Raw genomic sequence first — 21932 nt, 5'->3', positions numbered from 1 at the left:
GGTACCAGGCAGGGGGCGGAAGCAGTGACCCAAAAAAAAAGAAATAGAGATGAACAAAATAAAAATCCTATAAATAGTTACCCCCCAAAAAATCTGCCGTTAATATCACATGCTGGGGGCTGAGGGGGGAGTTTCTTCTAATCGCTCGAGCGGCCTGGCCCTTGCGTTATTGCCTCAAGCCAGAGGGGGCCGCAGAGAATCACTGCGTTGGGCAGGGTCGCCCGGGGCTGGACTCCTCCACTTCCGGCTCCCTGCGGGCCCCCCCTCCCTCCCCCCCTTAAACGCGACCAAAACATTTGTGATGAGCGCTAATAGCTATGCTGTGGTTTGGACACGTGTTTTGGACGCGCTGATCCCATTATTGCGTCGGGAGTTATTCCAGCGCGCCCAAGCATGTATGGTGGCATTTATACGTGATGAGCGCTGTTAGCTATTACCCCCCCACAAGCAAAAAATTACTGTGCGCCCGACATGCACGTTTTAACTCACAAAAATCAACGCCAGCCCCGAGTCTCCAGAAAAAAAAGCAGAAAATACCGCTTTTCTTTGGTTCCTTCTACTTAATATAGTTGCAGTGCTAAGTAGGAGGAACCACAAAATGCAGCGTCAGGGGGGGAAAAAAAAAAAAAGTCGGAAAATGGGTGTTCAGTTTACAAGCGTCCATTTCGCTAACCCACGCACAACCACATCTCCTGGGCGCCCGATGCCATGGGCGCGCTAGGGACGCACAGCTTATCCCTAGCAGGTACCTTTTAGCGTGGTGGCTCATTAACGCATCGAATCGCGCGCCAGGAACGGTGGATGGGCACGGGTTAGGAAAACGGGCGCTCGAAATGAGCGCTCGTCCTTCTACGCGCTCGTGAGTTTAAACCTTACTGCCGCTCACAAAATGAGCGCTGGTAAATGTGCAGTCAGCTTAGCGCCCTCACGTGGAAACGCCGTGCTAATGAGGGCCTTAAGTATGTCCTCCCAACGCGGAAAGCTGTGCTGGCGGAACATGCATTTTTATTTATTTTTTTAATTCTGTATGCTTTACGCCTGGGTTAGAAGTGGTGAAAAGTTTCCAGCGTGAGTGTAGGGGGCACATAGCAGGTGAAAATTAAGTATTTCTCGCTCCCCCGCCACCCAGCCAAATAAGTCATTACTTATCTGGCACGGGTTGTCACTATTTATCCGGCTAAGTGGCGGAGGATGTCTGAATTTTCCCGTTGGTAGCCCCTCCCCCTCCTCCTGAGTCAAAATGTGCGTTCAGCCCATGGTGAGGGCGCGTTTTAACTCCCGATGCATTAGCATCGGGGTCGGGGCGTCCATTAGGCGAACTTCGGCGGTGGCCTAGGGCGCACCGAAGAGCAGCCACGTGGTGCCGCAAGCGGGGCCTTTCCCACCAGAGGGATAGGCCCCGCTTGTGGCACCACGTGGCTGCTCTTCGGCGCCCCCTAATGTAGTGGGCGGAGACTTCACTCTGACAGGGGACAACCTGAGAAGCTCACAGTCGGCGCCGAAACAGGTAGGGGGAGGGGGCGACAGCGCAAGAGTCGCCTAGGGCTCCCAATACCCTTGCAGCGGCCCTGATTAGCAAACCATTAGCTTACTGCATCATCCAGGGTTTTAAAAATCAATTAGCCTCTGTGTTAGAAACTTTGCGCTCAATTACAGTGCACAGTTTTAAGGCTCAGGTTTCTGCAGCAGCCTGAGAATGCCTTAGGCTGGGGTGCACTGGGGCCACAGGAGGAGATAAGAGCCAGATGGAGGAAGTATTTTCTGCCTAATCACAGAATCGAGAAAAGCCTTTACTACATCTGGCCCGAAGTCGATGAGAGAGAGAGCACAAGCGCTGAGTTTCAAGACCTCTCCCGTAGGTGTGCTTTGTTGTTGTTGTTGTTTTCCCTCCCTCTGGTGGGATTCAAATGCAATGACTTTACGTTTGGTGGAAGTGTAAATCCGGGCAGGAGCACGCGGGTCCCTGCCATTCGCCAGCCGCCGCCGCTCCACCCCCAGAGCAAGCCCCCCCCCCAGCTCCCTGCCTGGGGGTGGGCGCAGACGCAGGACAGGAGTGACAGCCAATGGGAGGAGAGCCGGGCCTGCTGGAAAGGCGTGGACGTCGGGGCATTTCAGGGGGACCCGCGGAGAAAGACATGAAACTGTAAGTGTGATCGCGGACCTTCCTGCAGCGTTAGCTTATCGCGCATTCAGAGACGGGGGAACTCTCAGTGCAAGCGGCAGGGGAGCCTGGCCCTCCAGGGAGGGGGGGGGACTATCCCCCTGAGGCGGCTGGAAGGCTCAGCTGTGCCCCGGTACGGCCGGGGGTATCTGGTTGTGCCCGAGCACGGTGCGCTGCGGGGCAGCCGCCGTCGCCTGCACTGAGCCAGCAACCCCCAGGGCTGCAACAGCCAAAAGTAAAACGCCTCTTGCCTGGGGGAACAGTGAGACCAAGAAACCGTGAGAAAGCAAACGCTGCCTGCCACATACCACGGCTGCTAAAATAAAAAAAAAAAAAGCGTGCATTCAAAAGAGAGCGTGCCGAGCCCTCCCAAGCCACGGCCTCAGGGGCGGCAAATCCCAAATCCGGCGCTGGACCTAAGTCACTGTGCGGCAAAGAACGTCAAGTTACCCCGGCTCGCAGAGCCTCCATTGTCTTCGGAGCGTGCTTGGGGGAAGGGCCTGGCCCTGCGTTATTGCTGCGGGCCGGGCTCCTCCGCTTCCGGCTCCCCCCCCCTCCCGCCCTCAGCTGGGAAGCCCCGGCGGGCAGCCTCCTCCTCCTCCTGGGCAGGAAGGAAGGAAGAAACGTGTTTGACGTTTGAATCCGTGGGAGGAGGAGGGGGGATATCCCTGGAATAGAGAGCCCGCCCCCTCTCCGCCGGGTCTCACTCTCCGCCGGAGGTCGGGAGCGCACAGATGAGGCTGCGCGCGCGTGGAGGCGCCGCCGGGGTGAGTACACGCGCGTGGAGGTCCCCACCCCCCCCCCCTCCACTTTCATTTTATTGGATTTGTAATATATTTAATTTTTGTTTCATCTCTCGGTTGATCTCCCGGCAGGGGAGAAGACTGATACATCACGCATTTCCAGCATAGCTCCCTGCTTCAACAGCAGGGGAGAAGAAAAACAACCAATAAGGACTGTATAACATGAGGCTGTAGCTTGCTTATTGCGGTGGTTACTACCCCTAACTAATCAAGCTAGATATTTCAATGGTGGGGGAGGAAGGTAAATAGAACCAAGAGTTAAGAGAAAATGATAAGTATGAGAGAAAAAATGTGTGAAGCTTGCTGGGCAGACTGGATGGGCCGTTTGGTCTTCTTCTGCCGTCATTTCTATGTTTCTATGATCGCAGGGGCTTGCGATGGGGTCCTCCCCCCGGGTCGGCTTTTTTCTCCTGCCTTCGTGCTTTCGGAGAGAGCGGTTTACAGGGGCAGTGCATGGCTTTGAATACAAGCCCTCGCTTGGTGTGGCTGGTGCGACGTCGCGCTGGTGGAAATGCCGGCGCTGTTTATTTTTAGCATAGGGCTGACCTGATTTTTTTTTTTTGTAATGCTTCAGGAAGGATTTTGGAGGATGAAAGCTGACGGCGTTTTCTTTTCTTTTGTATGCGTGCAACGTGATGAGGGAACGGATTTGTCAAAGGTGGTGCTTTTTTTTTTTTTTGTGCTTTCTCAGAGACGCCTTTGCTTCGCATCCCTGTGGCTGAGTTAATAAAAGCCGTCTTCCAGTTTCCTAGGCAATGTGAAGTGCAGACCGTATTTGGCCACATGGCAGAGCAGCGGCGGAACTGTTGAGCTGGCGCAAGGAAAGATTTTCCTGTCCTGGAGAGGATGTGGGGGTGGGGGGGGAGCAGATCGCGGAACAAGGAGCGAGTTTCCTGCCCTTTAGACACCTCGGGGAGCGGAAGTGCTTTGCCGGGGGGGGGGGGGAGGAGCTGGATCCTCCGACAGCTCCCAGAGCGCGGGTACCGGCTTGCGCTCGGCTGCACCGAGCGAGGCGCAGAGCCCGTGGAGCCGGCGGACTAGAGAGAAGCCCTGACCGCATCTGCTGCTGCTGACTCGCGAGCCCTCTCGGGTAGGACGGACGCGCTCTTCTTTAAGGAGAAACTCGGCAGTCTAGATCTGTAAACCCTCCCGGGGGGGGGGGGGGGTGCCTGCCTGGAGTCCCCATGCGAGCCGCTGCGGAGAAGCTGCCCCCCCCCCCCCCCCCCCCGGTGCTTCATTTCTGAGGGGAGGGCAGGGCAGCCTTGCGAGGCCGGGACTGTAACCCCAGGGTGGAGGGACACTGCGATTGCAGGCGGTGGAAGGGGGAAGGGCAGGAGGAGGAGCCCCGCTTCCGGGCCGCAGCCCCTGTTTGGTGTGGACAGGAGACAGGTGGCTGGGGGGGGGGGGGTGTTAATAACTGGAAAAACAATTTTGTAAGGGGATCTGCGTTCCCCCAGCTTTTCTAAATGCCACTATGTGGATTCTGTTTCTAGATAGATTTTCTTTTTGAGTCTGTTTTTTTTTTTTTTTATTTCCTTCAGGCTTGGCCATGCCAGTTTTTGTTTTGTAGTGCATTATTACTGATTTTTATTCGGTTTTGTAGTGCATCGTTACTGATTTGCTGTTTGCTTTTGCAATGTGCCGTTACCGTGCGGCCGGAGCCTGGTGATCGCTTTCTGCGTGGGTGGATCGTAGCTCTCTCCCAGGCGCTGCTCAGCTGCTCCCGCTCCCCGGTGCTGCTCTTGTCAGTCTGTTTTATTAGTATTTCTTCTGAGTCAGCTGAGTTGGTCAGCACCCCCCAGCTCAGTAAAACCGGCCTGCAACGTAGAAATCCGAAAGGCTCTTGGCTTCTTTGGGATCAGGTCCTCTTTGCACAGCCCGATCTCCGGCGGGAGGTTGGGAATCAGAGGGTGGGCTTTTATCTTGTTTGTTTCCACAGAAGTGGAGAAAGGGCGGCGGGTCTGCACTCCCCGGGCGCTTTCATTGCCCCGTTTTAATTCCCTCTGGATAAATGTAATGCCTTAGCACCCAGCGCGTAAAAATAGCATCCACTGCTCCTGCTTTACCGAGAGCCATTCCTGTCGGCTCTGCAGCCCGGATTTAGAAAGTCCTTCCAGAATTAATGGCCAAGGACAAAATGCACTTGTCCTATACCAGTAATTAGGCTTGGGGTGGAGAGAGTGGCCAGCGTAGGCTGTAAGATCTTCCCTGGGGACCCTCTTACTCTCCGTGCAGGAACGTCAGCACAAATCCACTTCCAAATTTCAGCCCGCTCCACATTGCCGCCTGCTTAACCTGGACAGGACTTCTCGTTTCCTCAGCCCACCACCACCTTCTTCCCTCTTTTTTTTTTTTTTTTTTGTTTGGGCTCTGTGGATTGCACTCTCAGCCCGTAAGCTTGAGATCATCTTTGAAGTCTCTCTGCTTCCTTTCTAACGTCGCTAAAATCCGTCCCTTCCTTCCTGCCCGCGCTGCCAAAACGCTCATCCCCTCTCATCGCGTCCACGAGTGTTGCTCGGCTTCGCTTTCACGGACCTCCCTTGGACCGTGCGACTCCTCTCCTGCAGACGCCTCAGGCTGGCTCCTTTTCTGCCCACGGTTCAGGTTTCTCCTCCTCGCCTATCGGTGCGTTCGCCCTGCAGCTCCTCGTTGCCTCCCTACCCTGTTCAGCGGGCAAGTCGCGCTTATCTCTGCCCTTCTCCTCCCGACTCTGCACTTTCTGCCTCGCTGTGCCCTATGCATGGAACAGACTGGAGTCTGTGCATCGAGCGCTCTCTCCATGGCCGTATTCAAAGCGAGTTTAAAAACTCAGCCTTTTCAGGCAGCTTGTAAATGCTAAGTGCACTTCCCACCCACTCTTGCTTGTCACCTCTGCTTGTAAGCCCCACGGGGCAGGGACTCTCTTTTAATGTCATCTGCCCAGCACTGTGTGTCTGGTAGAGAAATGAAATCTCTGCCTCTCTCCTCCTCCAGTCCCCTCCCTGCCCATTCTGCAACCCTCTCATTATCTTGTCTTCCCCCAACTCCTCAATTCTCCTTTCTCCCCCATCATTCTCTCACTCTCCTCTCTCTCTCTCTTCCCTCAGCCCTCTCAGGCTTCTTTTCCCCTTGCCCTCCTGTTCTGTTCCCCACCCCTGCTGCAGTCCTCTAGCTCCTCCCTGCATCCCACTTGCTGTCTCTCTCCCTTACCCCAGTTGGGGCCAAAGATGCACCTACCTCTAACCCCCCCCTCCCCCCCTGGTCACTTGGAGACAAAGACTCTTCCACTACCCCGCCAAGCCCCAATCGAAATGTTTTTCCATTTCCATGTCTGCCACCCTATATTTGCTCATCAGCAAAGGGGGGGGTGTTCTGGGCCAGCCCTGCCACTCGCTTGGTCCTCTCAGCTGAGCAAGGGTGTATTGTCTTCACCAGTCAAAAGCAACTCGCCAGCCCATGTGTGCGTTTTTGAAAGCCCAAACAAATTGGCAAACAAAACCTCGGCAGATGCCGTGAAATGGGCCGAGCTCCAAAAAGTGCTTCTGGATCTGCATCGTGGGTGTCTGTTTTAGGAATACGGCGCTGCAGAGGGAAACCAACCGAAAGCCTTGAGGGCTCGGCCGCACGCGGAAGCGTTCGTACCTAGATCTGACCGTTCCGCCTTTACTTCAGTTTATTTTAATTGGAGTTCTTCGATGAGTGTTTATTACCAGTAAGCAACGGAGAATGCAATAGCAGATGAGGCCTCTCCCATCTGTTTCCTTTTGCGATGCCAATGGTCCCAGCTGATCTCTAACTTCCTCTTTTGCAGTGAAGAATCCTCCTTGCTTATCCCAGGTTTTCCTGAATTCTGTTAGTTTCGTCCTTGTCTTTCTCCACCTCCCCTGGGGGGCCCGTTCCATGCAGCCACCTTTTCTTCCTGTGATGAAAAAGTTTTCTCCTTTGCGCTTCATGTCGTGAGAGATTGCACAAAACAGTTATCGGTTGCTGACAAAATTAATGTAGTGAGTGAGCTGGTAGCTGACCCAGAAACCTAAAAAGAAAAAAAAAATATTTTTCATTCAGAGACTGCTTTCAGGTTTAAGACTCGACTATTAGGGAAGATCACAAGAAAAAGTTATTTTTTTTTTTTAGCACAGAGGTCTTTCAAGCTTCAGTATTTTCAGAAAGTGCAGGTCAGAGGAAAAGTAGCTCAAAGTTGCACCTTGTGGTAGAGCAGTTTACAAGTGGAGTAACGCAGGTGGGAATCTGTGTTGCATGCTGCCTGGTGAAGGATTTGTCCTCGCAAATGGTTACAAACGCTGCCTCCTTTCGACCTCCCTATGGGCTGGCGCATCCTCAGACGCACGAGCTTCCCTGGTGCTCCCAGAGGTGTTCCCTCCCCCCCCAAGCCATGTAGTGATCTGTGACTCTGCTGGGGGCTGATCACCACGGGCGCAAACCAGGTCAAACAGGCCAATACGGTAGCGCTTAAAAAAAAAAAAACCGCGTCCATTTTCGGCGCCCACTCTCTGAACGCACGCTCAGCCCCCTCTCTCTTGGGGGTGCGATACAGAATGCAAATGAGGGGTTTGCGTTTAAAGGAGGCGCTGGGGACAATTGCGCGCCCCTAGCGCCGCCTCTGCCCAGGAGAGGTGGCTGTCAGCGGGTTTGGGAAAATGATTGCCCTAGCGCCGCCTTTAAGCGCAGACTCCTCATTTGCATTCTGTATCGCGCCCCCAGGAGAGAGGGGCTGAGCGTCCATTTTTTTTCTTAACCGGTGCACAGCCACACGGGTTAGGAAAATGGATGCTCGTAAAATTGAGCGTCCGTTTTCCTAATCTGACCTGCTGGCGCATTAAAAAAAATTTTTTTTTTTAAATCTCTTATTTTTACCTTTTCGTTCCTCCAACTTAATGTAATTACGATATTAAGTCTGAGGATGTACAGAAAAGCAGTATTTTCTGCTTTTCTGTATACTTTTTTTGGGCTGCTCAAGGGCAGGCATTCATTTCAGGGCAGGCGCTAATTTCTGAGGGTAAAATGTGCGGATCGGCTGCACACTTTTTTTTTTTTTTTTTCTGTATCCCAGGCGAATGACTAATAGCGCTCATCAGGAGGGGTGGGTTTGGACTCACGTTGTGGACGTGCTAAACCCCTTATTGTATACGGGGTTGTGGATGCGCATCCAAACCGAGTTAAGAAGTGTGCTCAGCTGAGCCCGCTTTACAGTATCGGCCTGAAAGCCCATACATTGTGATGTAGGTTGGTGTGTTTCCCCAGCCGAGGCACACCTAACCGTGTTTAGGTCGAAGGCACGGTTTTATCTGCACTTGAGAGCACGTTTTGGGCAGGTAAACCTTACTGCTCGTGCAAGAAGGAAGTTTTACGTTCACAAAATGTGCATTTTGAACTGCGAGTCTTGCGTAGCACCCTGGCATGGAAACTCCAGGCTAATGAGGGCACCGAGCAGTACCTTCCGGGTTTTCCTAGTGCCGGAAACTTTACTCCTGGTCAGAGGCAGAGTAAAGTTTTTCCAGCGGGAGTCAAAAGTGGCATGAGAGCATGCAATGACTTCCGGTTGCTGTGTTTTTGTTTTAAATTTTATTGTGTGTGTGTCCATACTAATTGCCTTGCAGCAGCCTCCACAGTGCCCTATCTCTGTCTCTGGCACCCTTGCAATTTTTTTTTTTTAGCTTGTTCTGCGGTTCTCTCCTGGACAGCTTGCCCCCCCTTTTTTTTTCACTTTCTGATGCATTAGGATAGTATTCATTTGCTGTATTGGGAGTTTAAAAAAAAAAAAAAAAAAAGTTAATCTGTGCATTGGATTTCACTACACAGTTTTAACGCACAGATTATTGCATTGGCCTGAGTGATTTTTCTGTTGAGTCACAATGTATATGCATGGGTCTCCAGTCTATGCAGATTTCTCATACATACTCATTACAGATATCCTGAAAACCTGCTGTGCCTCCAGGGCAGGGCTGTAAAAATGATGGTTTTCCCCCGACCCTTGGAGTGGGGGAGCCATGTTAGTAAGAGAGATACAGTGAGAGCGAGGGAATCTGCTCTGTATCTCATCCTACCCTACTGGTTGTGATGTCACATAGTGCATGAACCAATTGGATCCCATTCCATAGGAGGTAGTTTGTGACTGTTCCACCACTCTTCCCTTTTCCTCACCCCCCAAATAATGTTTAGGAGAATTGCAGGGGGAACGCCTTAAAAACTTTGAATATGACTTAAGAACATAAGTTGCCATGCTGGGTCAGACCAAGGGTCCATCAAGCCCAACTCAAGTACCTGGCAAGTACCCAAACACTAAGAAGATCCCATGCTACTGATGCCAGTAATAACAGTGGCTATTCTCTAAGACAACTTGAGTAATAGCAGTTTATGGACTTCTCCTCCAAGAACTTAACCAAACCTTTTTTTAAACCCAGCTACACTAACTGCACTAACCACATCCTCTGGCAACAAATTCCAGAACTTAATTGTGCATTGAATGATAGAGCATTTTCTCTGATTAGTTTTAAATGTGCTACTTCCTAACTTCATGGAGTGCCCCCTAGTCCTTGTATTGTCTGAGAGCATAAATAACCGATTCACATTTACCCGTTATAGACCTCTATCACATCCCCCCCTCAGCTGTCTCTTCTCCAAGCTGAACAGCCCTAACCTCTTCAGCCTTTCCTCATAGGGCAGCCCTCCATCCCTTTTCTCATTTTGGTCGCCCTTCTCTGTACCTTGGCTGTAAACGTGTTACTGGGTGTTCCTTGCCACTCGCAGGCTGCAATTTTGAGCTATGAGCACTTTATAAACTCCTTAATCTTTTTCTGGGTACAGGGTCTGTCTGCGTGGACCTGCCTTCGCGCACCCTGGTGGCTGAGGCTCTGCGGCAGTATCTTGCCGTTCTTCTTGGTTCTTAGACAGCCGCCCCACCCACACACTCGCACCACACTGAATCCTGGCCCTCCTTTTCCCGCCATTCTAATTCATATCCAGTTGGCTCAGAGCAGTACAAACTAGAGTCCCTTATCCGCCGCACGTTTGATCGCTTAACTTTTTTTGTTTTAAAGCGATACTGTGTACTGCGCTTCAGATTTAAACATCTGTGCTGGGAACTGCCCATGAAAGGCCAACCTTGAGCATTTTGCCTTCCCCCCCCCCCCCCCCCCCCAAATTGTGCAAGTTTTTTAAGTGTTCAGATTTAAGACCCACTCCCTCGTGGGTCTTAAATCTGTCTCGCGTGATGACGGCCTCCCTTCCCTCCCTCGCCGGGAAGCATCTGGACCAGGGCCTTCCCAAACCTGTCCCGGGGACCTCAGGGTGTGCAGATTTCTCTCCTGCGTGTTCCTTGTGGATACCCTAACGATCTGACTGGCCGCGAGGTCCCCCCAGGACAGGTTTGGGAAGGCCCTGCGTTGGGCGCTACCTCCACGGCCTCCCCAGCCCTAGCTGACCTGGGGAGCAGGAGACCTGCAGTAAAAATAGGCTTCTTGATTTTTTTTTGTTGTGACAAGCCACGAGTAAGTGTTTTAGCTGGGGAGAGCTACAGACCCCGGGGCTTGTCATTAGGTTATTCTAGAAATAGGCCGCAAGCTGACCATGAGGAGAAGAGAATCCAGTTCGGATTTCTGCCTGCATCCTTGGGAAAAGTAGCTGCCTGGGCTCCATTTTCCTGTCACAGGAAAATGTCAGCTCTGCATGAAGAATAGCTGCGACCTTTCCCCCCCCCCCCTTCTCCTGATACATAGGGTCTGTGAGGGCTCCCCATCTTTGGAAGTGGAGGGAAAAGGTTCTTTGGGCGAGAGGGTGGAGAATCTGAGAAGAGGAGCAGGGATAAGAAAGGCAGGTTGGGATATGACGCCTGTTGTACTGGGTGGGTGAGTGATGTCTTGTGACTTGGGGGGTGGGATGTTTCAGTAACCGAAGCTAATTGGCTGATTGCAGGCACAAACCTCTGAGGATCTGTGCATGAAAAATGTCTTAACTTCCTCCATTCAGATTCCACAGAGAGGCCGAGCCAGTGAAAGCTAGAGAGAGCTGTGAGACTGGGCCTGACGTGCTAGGTAACTTGAGTTTTGCCTCCTTCCACTCACTGTCAGTCCCGCACAGTGAATATTGTAGGTCACCATTGCTGGAGAAAATGAAAATACTTTTATACAAGTGCGCACTTATTTGTTTTAAGGGTGTTTTGCTAGTGCACGAATGCCTGTGCCAGTGTTAAGTCTGCCTGTCCGTCCGTTCATGCGCGTGGTGGGATTTGGCTGAAATTCAGCCTTGGCGGGGTTTGAAACTTAAAAACTGTGGGGGGAATTGTGACTTTGGTTCGAATTGGTGCAAAATTACAATAGCCTGACAAACGTTTAGTCTCCGTCCCCCTTGTCGGCTTTCACTTCTTTTGTGTCGTGCTTCTAGCATGCGCTTTCCAACTTACTAAATTTATATGCGAGCGATACTAAAAGTGGTTCAAAATGGGAGCTGGGCGTGTAGTTCCTGAACTGCTTTTTATTTTGTTTTCTAACCTAGCAGTTTCCTCCTGCTTCATCGGAAACGGGGCGGCTGCTTAGGAGCCTTTGCAGCAGTTGCGTGCGAAACACGGGCACTCGTAATCGAGCACTCGCTTTCCTAACGCGCGTCCGTCCGCCTCTCCTGGGCGCACGATGCAGTAGGCAAACGAGCCGCCGCGTAAAAAAAAAAAAAAAAAAAGGAGGCGCTAGGGGGAAATTGTGTGTCCCCTAGCGCCGCCCAGGGATAGCGCGCCCTGGAGAAGCTGCTGCGCGCACGGGTTAGGAAAACGGACGCTCGTTAATTGAGCGCGTCCGTTTTCCTAACCTGACTGCCGGCGAGATTTATTTATTTATTTATTTTTAAAATTTTTACATTACTCCTTTTTTCGGTTCTTCCAACTTAATATCACCACGGAACTACGGCATTTTCTGCTTTTTCTGTTAACGTTTGTGGGGCTCCTCAAGACTTAACGTCGCCTCCGGGGCTGGCGTTTTTAATTTCTGAGTGAGAATGCGCGCGTGGGGCGCACGTTTATTTATTTATTTATTTATTTTTATAAGGGCGGAATAGCTAATAGCCTGAGCAACACGGCGTTTACGTGTGGTGAGCGCTATTAGCTATGTGCCGATTTGGGCACGCGTTTTGACACGCTAATCCCCCATTATTGCATTAAGGGGGTTGTGGCAGCACGTCCAGCCGCGGTTGGCCTGTGCGCTAGCCCGAGTGCACGGTATTGCATCGGCCTGCTAAAGATTCAGATCCCCCCCCCCCCCCTTCTGGCTCCCTTTAGTCCGGTCCTTGCAGCAGCCCGCCCTCGGCTGATGGAAGCAGCGGAGGAGGGGAGGAGGCATGTACCAGAGCTCTGTCCAGAACTCTGTATTCACCTACTAGATGTCATCGTTGAGCAATGAACGTGCCCCTCCCCCATCCCTGAGACAGGGGGGGCTGTGAACTTTGCCTCCATCTGTCCTGGGGGTATAGAAGACCCGCCTCGGGGGGGGAGGGACGGGACTGAACTGGGGACCGTCCTCGCAGAGCCACCAGGCAAACCCTGCTCTTTAATGGTTAAAAATATCGTTAACGATGCAGATGTGCAACAAAACAGATGTTCACCTGCAGCCCCGGCTGGTAATTGACATTGGAGGTCGTGTGACATCAACCAGCTTCTTTCTTGGCTCTCTTGCTTGGGACGCCTCGGTTTCCCGGGTGAGCCACCCACCATGCATGACTTTACCACCCATTCTCCAGGCTTCTGCAGCCCCTTCCTCACCTTTTTTTTTTTTCCTCCTTATTAGAGAACCAGCAGTTTATGGAAGCCCCGAAGTTCACTCTCGCCAGGTTTTTTTGTTTTTGAGGCTCCAGTTGGATGCATTGTTCATGGGCATATTAGTGAAAAATCACTTCAAAAGGATATGTTTAAAGGAGGCCAGCCTCTTTTTTTTCTGTGTTTAAAGGTGAGAGCGTAAATGGATGCTGCAGTCCATCAACATGGAAGGCTGTGATTTTTGGAAAGTGCACTCTGTCCTTTCCGTATATAATGGGGTAGCGGGGGGAAGGCCTGGTTTCTGATGTCACTGCAAGGGCGAAACACCTGCAGTGTCTTTTCCCGTTGCGCCCCGTGTGGCGCAGTTCGGGGAAAGGGCCTGCAACATGGTCCCTTCCTAGAGAGATTAGAGGAACTCAAAAAAAAGTTACATGCTGTACAAGAAGGGGAGGTTTGCAGGAAACCCTCAGATATCGGGAAGGTTTCTGTGAAAGTTCAGGAAGGTGGCATTTTCTGTTGAGAGCCAAGCTCGAGGAGAAGGTGCCATGTTTTTTGGAAGAGGGGGGAGGTGAGGAAATCCTGCCTTACCGAAAGGGCTGTGGGATCAAAATAGCGACTGGGATAGACACGGAGGTCTTGGCGTTCCAGTGAAAGAAGGTCGAGGGTGGCCGGCGCCAGAGCAAATTGGTCTAAGGGCGCGCGGATAAACTGGGGCCGATAATTGGGGAAAGCAGTTCGCCAGGACAGAGGGGGAAACACCAGGCCCGGCCTAGGCTGTACCCAAACCAGGAAGTGCTCTCTCTATTGAATTTGTCTGGCTTTCTTCATGTTTTATCCCACGCTCGTGAGTGACTAAATGGAACATTTTTTTTTTTTTTGGCATATTGCGGATACGAAAGCATGCATTTGGTCTCTTTAGTCACACGTCGTCTTGTCGCCAAAAATGAAGTATCCGCAGTCCCTCCCAGGGCCTCCTGGGGAGCATCCACAGGTGGGCGCGGTGCGTGGCGCCAGCTGTGGCTTTTGCCCTCCGATTTTTTTTCTCTAGATAATCTCCGGCTTCAGCCTGCTCCTGTATGCTGCCGGAGTGACCCCGCTTCTCTTCTTCTTCTGAAATCCTTTGCCCGCCAGCTATGCCCTCTTCCTCTTTTCTTTAAGAGGCAGCTCAGCAAACTCTTGCAGTCCTGATGACAGAAGTTCACCGAGTGATGCTTTTCGGTTGGAGATCTCCTTCTTTCTAAAGAGCTCTGTCGATGGTGGTGGTCTTGGACTCTACCCCCCCCATCACCACCTTTGCATCTGGTTTACCGGGCATTGGTGGAATTGCAAGCTTCTTGCTGGGTCTTTATAAAAGTACCTCGTGCCCCCCCCTAAATCTAATTCAGCCACTGTCTCGGGGCTATGATTTAAATGAATGAGGTAAGCTGGAACACTTATTTTTTTTGGGGGGGGGGAGGGGAGGCTTTTAGGAAATGGGTGGAGTCAGCCTTGGGTGTGGTGCTTAACCCCACCCTAAATAGGAAGACGCAGGGAAGGCAGCCAAGCTAAGAAACGGGCCAAAGCCTGTCGTGTAATAGCAGAAGGGACTTCACCTTCCCACCCAAATAATGTTACTACAAATAGGACTTTCCTCCGCTCCTGGCCGTAGCCCCCCCCCCCCCCCCAAACCTATAAACGGGGGAAGTCATAGGTAGCAGCAGTAACTAAGAAACATCATCCGCGGATTTGCTACTGACTGACACCGTCCTGGGGGATGGGGATGGGGGTCACGCACTCCCCTTTCTACCAGGATAGCAGTATTCTGCGTTTTCAGACCGACCGACTGACTGTAAAAGAGACTGAGAGCCTTGCAGGAAAGCAGGGCCGAAACCTAGGGTGACGCCTCGCACGCAATGCTCTCCGTCAAATGTTTTGCTGCAGAGCTGGGAAGGAGATGGCTCTAATTGCTCCCTGGAGGGAGAGAGTGAGCTGCGTCTGCCTGTCTCTCTCTTTGTTTTCTTTCCTTCGCCCCTGTTTTTCTTCTGCCGAGGACGAGTGTGATCCTGGGGCCCCTTTCTGGTCTCCAAGGGTCTTTCAGTGTAGCTCTGGACCCGGGCAGGGTTGCCTTGACTTTCCAGAAGTTGCATGGCCTCCGTTTTGGGGGTCTCATCTTGGTCCTCTGGGCATTTCTACATGGATCGCAAGCCGTGGGCGTTTTCTCAAAGAACCCAAACTCCTGCAAGTTGGAACCTCGTCTCCTCAACCTCTTTTGCTGTGTCACTTGCTCCCTGCTCGCCACGTCCCCTCCAGAATCTGAAGGGCTATGGAAGAGTAAGTTTGCTTTACCGTAAACTGTGTTTTCCATAGATAGAAGGATGAATTAGCCATGCTGTCCGGGACGTCTCTCCGGACGGCCAGGTGGCGGAGCTCTCATAGATAATAGAGTTTTTAGTAGTGCGCCTGTGTGTATGTTCCCGCGCAGCTCTGATCCTCCTCAGTCAGTTTCAAAGCAAGATGGAAGTAGAACAACTGCTGTCCGGGGAGGCGGGAAGGTCAGCATGGTAATTCATCTGCTATCTATGGAAAACACCATTTATGGTAAGCAAACTTGCTCTTTTCCCCGTAGATAAGCAGCATGAATTAGCCATGCTGTCTGGGAGTCCCCAGCTGATGTGTTGAGCACAGAAAGTCTCTGAGTATGTCCTGACAGTGAGGTCAGATAGGGCGCTCAAGACAGTAGAGAATGAGGCGGACAGTTCTTGTCTGTTAGTTCTTGGGTGTTCAAGAAGTGCCCGATTTTGAGGATCGTTCTACCCATGTCCACGTCAGCCACGGGTTTGCTTATCCAGGCAGTAGTGGGCTGTGAAAGTATGTAGCGAAGACTAGGTGGCAGTCCTGCAAGTGTCCAGAATGGGTACCTTATGAAGGTGTGCAATGGAAGCTGCCATAGCGCGGACTTGGTGAGCCTTAGGGGAGGTTGCTAAGGCTTCTGAACGTTTCTGATAGCAGAACTGTATGCAGTTGGAGATCCAGGATGAAAGGGTTCTCTTGGAAACTGGAAGTCCCGGGACATTCAGGTTGAATGAGATGAAAAGCTGGGATGCTCTGTGCATAGAGTGATTCCGACGTCTATAATAAGCGAGTGCACGTTTGCAGTCCAATGTATGGAGTCTCCATTCGCCATCGTTATGGTGTGGCTTTCGATAAAAGGTCTGAAGGGCTATGGTCTGGTTGAGGTGAAAGGCTGAATCCACCTTGGGAAGGAATGCCGAATGTGGACGCAGCGTTACCTTATCAAGGTAGAATTCTAGGTAAGGCGAGTAATGTACTAGTGCTTGTAACTCAATGACGTGCCTCGCTGAGGTGAGGGCGACTAGGAATAGCACCTTCCAGTAGAGGGAAACTTCTGGTGACAAGTGACCCGAGGCTCAAAGGGTGGTAGGATTAGTTGCTCCATGACTAAGTTTAAGTCCCATGGGACTGGAGATTTTCGGACCGGAGGCCACAGGCATAGAGCACCCTTCATAAACCAGGAGATGGGGGACCTCATTGTGAAGGCAATGGTTGGCTGCTATGGCACCGAGATGGATCCTGACCGACGCTGTGGCCAACCCCTTCCGATAGAGAAGATGGAGGTATTCCAGCAGTTTCTTGAGAGAGCAGGCGAAGGGGTCCGTTCTGTTTTCTGAGCCCCAGGTAGAGTACTGGATCCACTTCCTCTGGTAATTCTGCCTGGGTGGAGGGTTTCCTGTAGGAGTCCAGAATGTCTTGAAGCTGCAGGGACAGGTTCAAGTGGTGGAGTGCCACCCTCTAAATCTCCACGCGGTGAGATGCAGGGATGAGTGAAGGGGGTGGAGCAGAGACCCCCCCCCCCCCCTCCTGGGTAAGCAGGTTCGAACTGTTGCCCAAGGGGGGATCGGTGTGTCCACAGATAGCTGAACTAGATTTATTTATTTTATTTATTTAATTACTTTTCCTATACCGATGCTCAAGACTAGGTCTTATCGTACCGGTACACCATGTAACTGAGGGGAAACCAATTAACATCAAGGTAGAAAGTAAAGTTACATTAAACAGGGAGCATAAAACCTGGGCAATGGAAGACAGTACAGAGTTTAAACTAAGAAACAATTAGAGAGAGATAAATATATAAATCAACAAAAACTGTAAGATACAAAACATAGGTTTATCCTAGGCAGTTATTAGCCTGGTATGTCCAGAGGGAGAAGGAAAGGGTGAGGTTGGGTGGGGGGAAGGGATTGGGGAGGGGTGGGGGAGTGAGAGTCAGTGATGGTTGAGGAGATCCTTCAGCGGTAGGCTTCTGCGAAAAGCCAGGTTTTCAATTTCTTTCTGAAAGTTGAATGGCATTGTTCTTGGCGTAAGTCTTGTGGAAGTGAATTCCAATGTAGTGGACCTGCTGTTGAAAGAGCTCGCTTGTGAATAGTGTTGTGGACCGATGATTTGTTGGGGGGGGCCTTGAGCGAACCTTTGTAGGCAGTTCTGATCGGTCTTGCGGAAGTATGTAATTCAAGTGGGAAGGTGAGTTGGAGAGTGGATTAGAGTTAGATACGCATACCACAGTTGTCTGGGCCTCACTAGAGCTATGAATATCAGATCTGCGTTGTCCGTGATGCACTTCTGGACTGTGTGAGATATGAGAGGTATGGGAAGGAAAGCGTAGAGAAGACCCTCCTTCCAGGAGATGAGGAATGCATATTGTGCTAGGCGTCAGGTGCTGGGGTACACTGAGCAGAAGGTCTGTAGCTTCTGGTTTTGATCTGTAGCAAAAAGATTGTCGTGAGGAAGACCCCAGGTTCGAAAGAGTCTTTCCCTCACGTCCTGACTAAGTTCCCACTTGTGGGGATGGAAAATCCTGCTCAGCCTGTCTTCTCTGGAGTTGTGTATGCCCAGAAGGTAAGTGGCTTGCAAAGTGATTGACCAGCTTTCTGCCCATTCCAGGATCTGTCCCGCTTCTCTGCACAGGTTCCAGGAACCGGACCCTCCTTTGTTGATGTAGAACATTGCAATCTGGTTGTCTGTATGGATCATCACTATCTTTCCTTGCAGGGAGTGTTCGAAGGCCCAAAGAGCATTTCGAATGGCCCAGAGCTCCAGGAGGTTGATCTGTTGTGATTGTTCCCAGGTGGACCAGAGGCCTTGTGTCTGGAGGGTGGACTAGGTGAGCGTCCCACTCCTTGGTGGAAGCGTCGGTGATGAGGACGATGTGATGCGCTGGGGGCAGAGCAGTGCCAGCCCCCACTCCAAATCCAATTTATGCTGGGTGTGAGGGTGACGAGTAGAGAGAGGGTTGCGGAACTGGCTCCATTGGGATTTCGGGACGTATTGTAGGCAGCGCATGAGGAGCCGAGTTCGCGGAACTACATATACGGACGCGGCCATATGTCTGAGGATGGTCAGGATCTGTCGGGCGGAGGCACTGGTGGTCCTGTAGAGGCAGTTGGCTAGCAACGTGAGGGTAAGGGTCCAAGAGGAAGGCTCTGTCCCAGGTCATGTCGATGTAAGCCCCGCTGAATTTTAGGATTTGAGAAGGGCGCAAATTGGACTTCTCATCGTTGATGAGCAATCCTAGGCTGTCCAGACAGCAGATGGTAGCCAGTAAATGATTACACAGGATGGAAGGGCTTGGGGCTGCCAACAGCCAGTCGTCCAGGTAAGGGAACAGTTGAATCCCCTGCCTCTGGAGGTGGGCCATCACTACCGCTAGGCATTTTGTGAATACTCTGGGGGCCAAGGAGAGGACAAAGGGTAGCACTTTGTATTGGAAGTTGTGGCCATTGGCCATAAAGCAGAGGTACTGCCAGGATGTGGGGTGCATAGGGATATGCGAATAAGCATCCTTGAGGTCGAGCGAATACATCCAGTCATTGGGGTGAAGGAAAGGTAGGATGGACTTGAGTGACGACATTTTGAACTTCTCCCTGGTTAAGTACTTGTTGAGAGAACACAGGTCCAGGATTGATCATAAACCTCCCAACTTTTTGGGAATGAGGAAGTATTGGGAATAGAACCCTTGGTGGAGCTGAGAAGGAGGCAGCTTGCGGATATAGCTCTGGTGGCTTAATTTGGTGACTTTGTCCTGTAGATGTCTGCATTGTGTGTCGACTTGTTTTTGGCGCACTACATGCGAGAGGGATGGAAGGGACACACAGTTGAGGGAGTCGCCATCCTTGATTATCTTTAAGACCCAATGATCGGAGGTGATCGCTGCCCACTGGAAGAAAGTGGGAGAGCCTGCCTCCCACTGGTATCAGTAGAGATGGTCCTCTCTCCCCTAAAAACCCTGCAGGGGTTTAGGGGGATTGGTGTCTTTGGATGGGCGAGGCTGTCAAGGAAGGCATTGGCGCTGACTAGCAGTCTGCTGCTGAGGCGGATGTGGGCGAGCTGGCGCATACGGTTGCGGACGGTAAGGTCTGTAGGCGCATCTCTGAAAGTAAGGTTTCCTATATGATGGGTCGTAGTGCCTGGCGGATGCCAAATCTGAAAGTAGTGTTAGTGACATTACGGGCACCTTCTGCTCCTTGAGCTGCGCCACCGTCTAAGTCCCCAAAGAGGTTGTCCGGGAGACAAGGTAGATCTGCTAGCTTTTCATGCACGTCTTCACGGGATGTCGCCTAGCGTTACCAGCTCTAAAGCAACCGCTCTACTGTCCCCTTCTCCCCTCCCACCCGGCGGTATATTCGCTTGACTGTTGGAGCTCTCCACTTCCTCTACATAGGCAGTGCTGAGTCTGGAGATCAGAGAGAGAGAGAGCCCGCTCCCCTGTGCCTGCAGCCCCTCCTCCTCCTCCTGTCACTGTGGCAGTAGGGGAGGCTGAGAAGAGGGGAGGGGAAACTGCAGAGAGCAGCTCCTCCCGTCCCTGAGCTAACAGGCGGTAGGTTCTGGGACAGGTGGGGAGGAGGAGCGGCAGAGAGGGAGTTTAAAGCACTCTAAAACCGGCTTTTACGTTGCTGGCTTTGGACCTGAGCTGGCAGCTGGCCCGGCCGGTTAGCAGACCCAGACTGTCGCCCCGTTAGATGTGGGGGGTGTACGTACCCGCTCGTAAACATCTGAAGGGAAATGAACGGTGCGTTTTTTTGTGGCCAACGTCGTCGTCATCATCATCATCATGTGGTATTTATTCAGTGTTAAGAAGAGAGGTGAACCTGGATTTTGAAGGATAACGTTTTCTGCTTCCACTCATGTTCCGTTGCGGTCGAGGCAGGGATTATTTTGGGATTGAAGCTCAGGCCAAAGCTCTCGATCAGCAGGGTATGGGAAATCCCAGGCTTGGATCCCTCCTGAGCGTGCCACGCGGGTGGTGTCCTCTGGGCCCAGGGAAAAACGTCCCTGCTAGCCAAAGAGTGGCAGTGAGGAAGACGAGGAGCCAGCCCTCAGGTCAGCAAGAGTCCCCCCCTCCCAGAGCTTCCTGCCCAGAGAAGTTTCAAGGTGTAGATTGAAAAAGGGGTTAAAAGACAAATGCAAAAGGAACCTCAAAAGGCAGAAAGAGATTTATTATAGGTGCGCGTTTAAAGCGCTCTTTCAAATAAGTATCTGATGCCAGCGGTTTACAAAGTCACAAGAGGTCATCACCACCAATAAATGCATAAACTGAGACAGCAGCATGCAAGGAAACCTTAAAAAAACAAAAAAAACCAAAACAGACATCCCAACCAACTCCATTCCAAAAGATATAGGACAAATGAAAGCAACACAAAATAAAATAATCCGTGAAACAGGCTGGGAAAAGCCTGTTTGTGGCCAACCCCTTCTGGGTGGCATGGAGGAGCCCCCATAAACCACTTTCTGCTGTTTGGAAAGTAAACATTGGAAGTGTGGGTTATTTAAGCTTAATTTCTATATTATTTAATAATTGATGTGCCAAATTTCTATGGCCTTAAGCGGGGGCAGAACTTAGCAGGGTGAAAAACCTATGGGGTTCCCAATATGCTTGTCATCCTCTGGAGAGAATAGTGAGCAGCAAGAGTCACTGGCCCGGGATATTCAGCACTAAGACACTGGAGAGTCAATAACATGGAAGTGTTTTCCATTTTTGACCCTGTTCCCAAAGTGTGACCTTTTTAGTCAAGGTGAAAATTAACTTAACCTCTACCACTTAACCTCTACTATCATTTGCCATGGATGGGAGGCTGTGCAGTACTAAGATGTAGTTATGTCTGTCTCCCTTTGAGCATTATAAAAGGGGTATGTAACACTGACTTTTCTCAAAAGAGGAGTCTTCTCAGAAGGTCAGGATTTGGAACTCTAGGGAACGGGACCTGTTGTGTGGGGTTCTGCTGATTTCCGTAAGGATCTTCTGGTTTGCCCAGTCCAGAAGTGGCCTTACTTGTATGTAATTCACGTGGCAGTTGAAACTTCATACTAATTAATACTTCCTTTATCCTTTTTTGAAGTTTCTTTAATTTCAAAGGAAATTACAATGTCAGAAGCTTTTGAAAAGTTGCTTCTCCACTCCCTCCGTTTGTCAGCATGAGTTGGGGCAGTGGTGTGCCCACCTTTGTCGGACACCTACATGGACACGCCTAATCCATGTGAGACTTAACGCGAACAATTGAAAGATTGGGGGGAGGGAGAGATTTTAGGAATCGGACGCGGCTGGAAGAAGAGTTATGCCTTTAATGTTCCACAAAAGCCCTGAAACATTTTGGACCCGTTGAGGAAGCCATTGGGAGATGGCCGCTAGTGTTTGCTCTGCGATCATGTGCCGTTTTGATCTTTGGGACACCAGTGGTCAGGAAATCCCTCTTGTACCCTTCCTTCATCTCGCAGCATATCCTATCCATCTCTGTTTTCCTGGCATGGGTCCTATAAAGGTTTTGGGTTGGTTTTTTTTTTTGGCACGACCTTGTGCGAAAGAAGCTTACCTGTAAGTAATGGCACATGTGTAGCAAGGCGAGGCACAGGAAGGTGACGCACTCTCAGCTTACTCATCTGTTCTTGGGTGAAACAACATATTCCATTCTGTGCATTGTGATATATACCTAGAGCCTTCTGTAAAATGCTTTGAAGTGACAGAACAAAATTGCAGTGGATGTTTTTAGCTCATAATGTACTGTACGTCCTGTGGATTTTTTTTTTTTGTAAAATCGGGATACCACTACTGGGCCCAGTTCCTTCTACCCCTACTAAGAACGTACCAGTTTTGTACATCTTGATGACTCCGCAAGGGCACAGCACCGGCTGTGCGTGTTCTTCTGTGTCGGAGCTAGTAGAACGGCTTTCGGGTATCTGCTCA

At 51.1% G+C, this 21932-nt stretch overlaps 1 protein-coding gene across 6 annotated transcripts in view; it reads left to right on the top strand.

Annotated features, from left to right (window-relative positions):
* Positions 1-2041: 2041 nt before the first annotated feature.
* The window catches only part of PTP4A3 (protein tyrosine phosphatase 4A3), a 149720-nt gene continuing 129829 nt past the window's right edge, over positions 2042-21932 (top strand). For 2 of the 6 annotated variants that reach the window (XR_003854951.1, XM_029592121.1), the window contains exon 1: positions 2790-2928. Coding sequence is in view for 1 of the 6 variants with exons in the window: in XM_029592124.1 (XP_029447984.1) it covers positions 2896-2928 (33 nt within the window). In the remaining 5 variants the exon portion in view is untranslated. Of the gene's footprint in view, positions 2144-2785; positions 2929-4035; positions 4055-21932 lie in introns of those variants that run through there. The other 4 variants (XM_029592122.1, XM_029592125.1, XM_029592124.1 and 1 more) reach the window with 4 other exon arrangements.

Source organism: Rhinatrema bivittatum, chromosome 2, assembly GCF_901001135.1.
Source record: "Rhinatrema bivittatum chromosome 2, aRhiBiv1.1, whole genome shotgun sequence".
Classification (NCBI taxonomy): Eukaryota; Metazoa; Chordata; class Amphibia; order Gymnophiona; family Rhinatrematidae; genus Rhinatrema; species Rhinatrema bivittatum.
The sequence above is the reverse complement of the archived record's forward strand: the minus strand, read 5'-3'. Positions and strand labels throughout refer to the sequence as shown.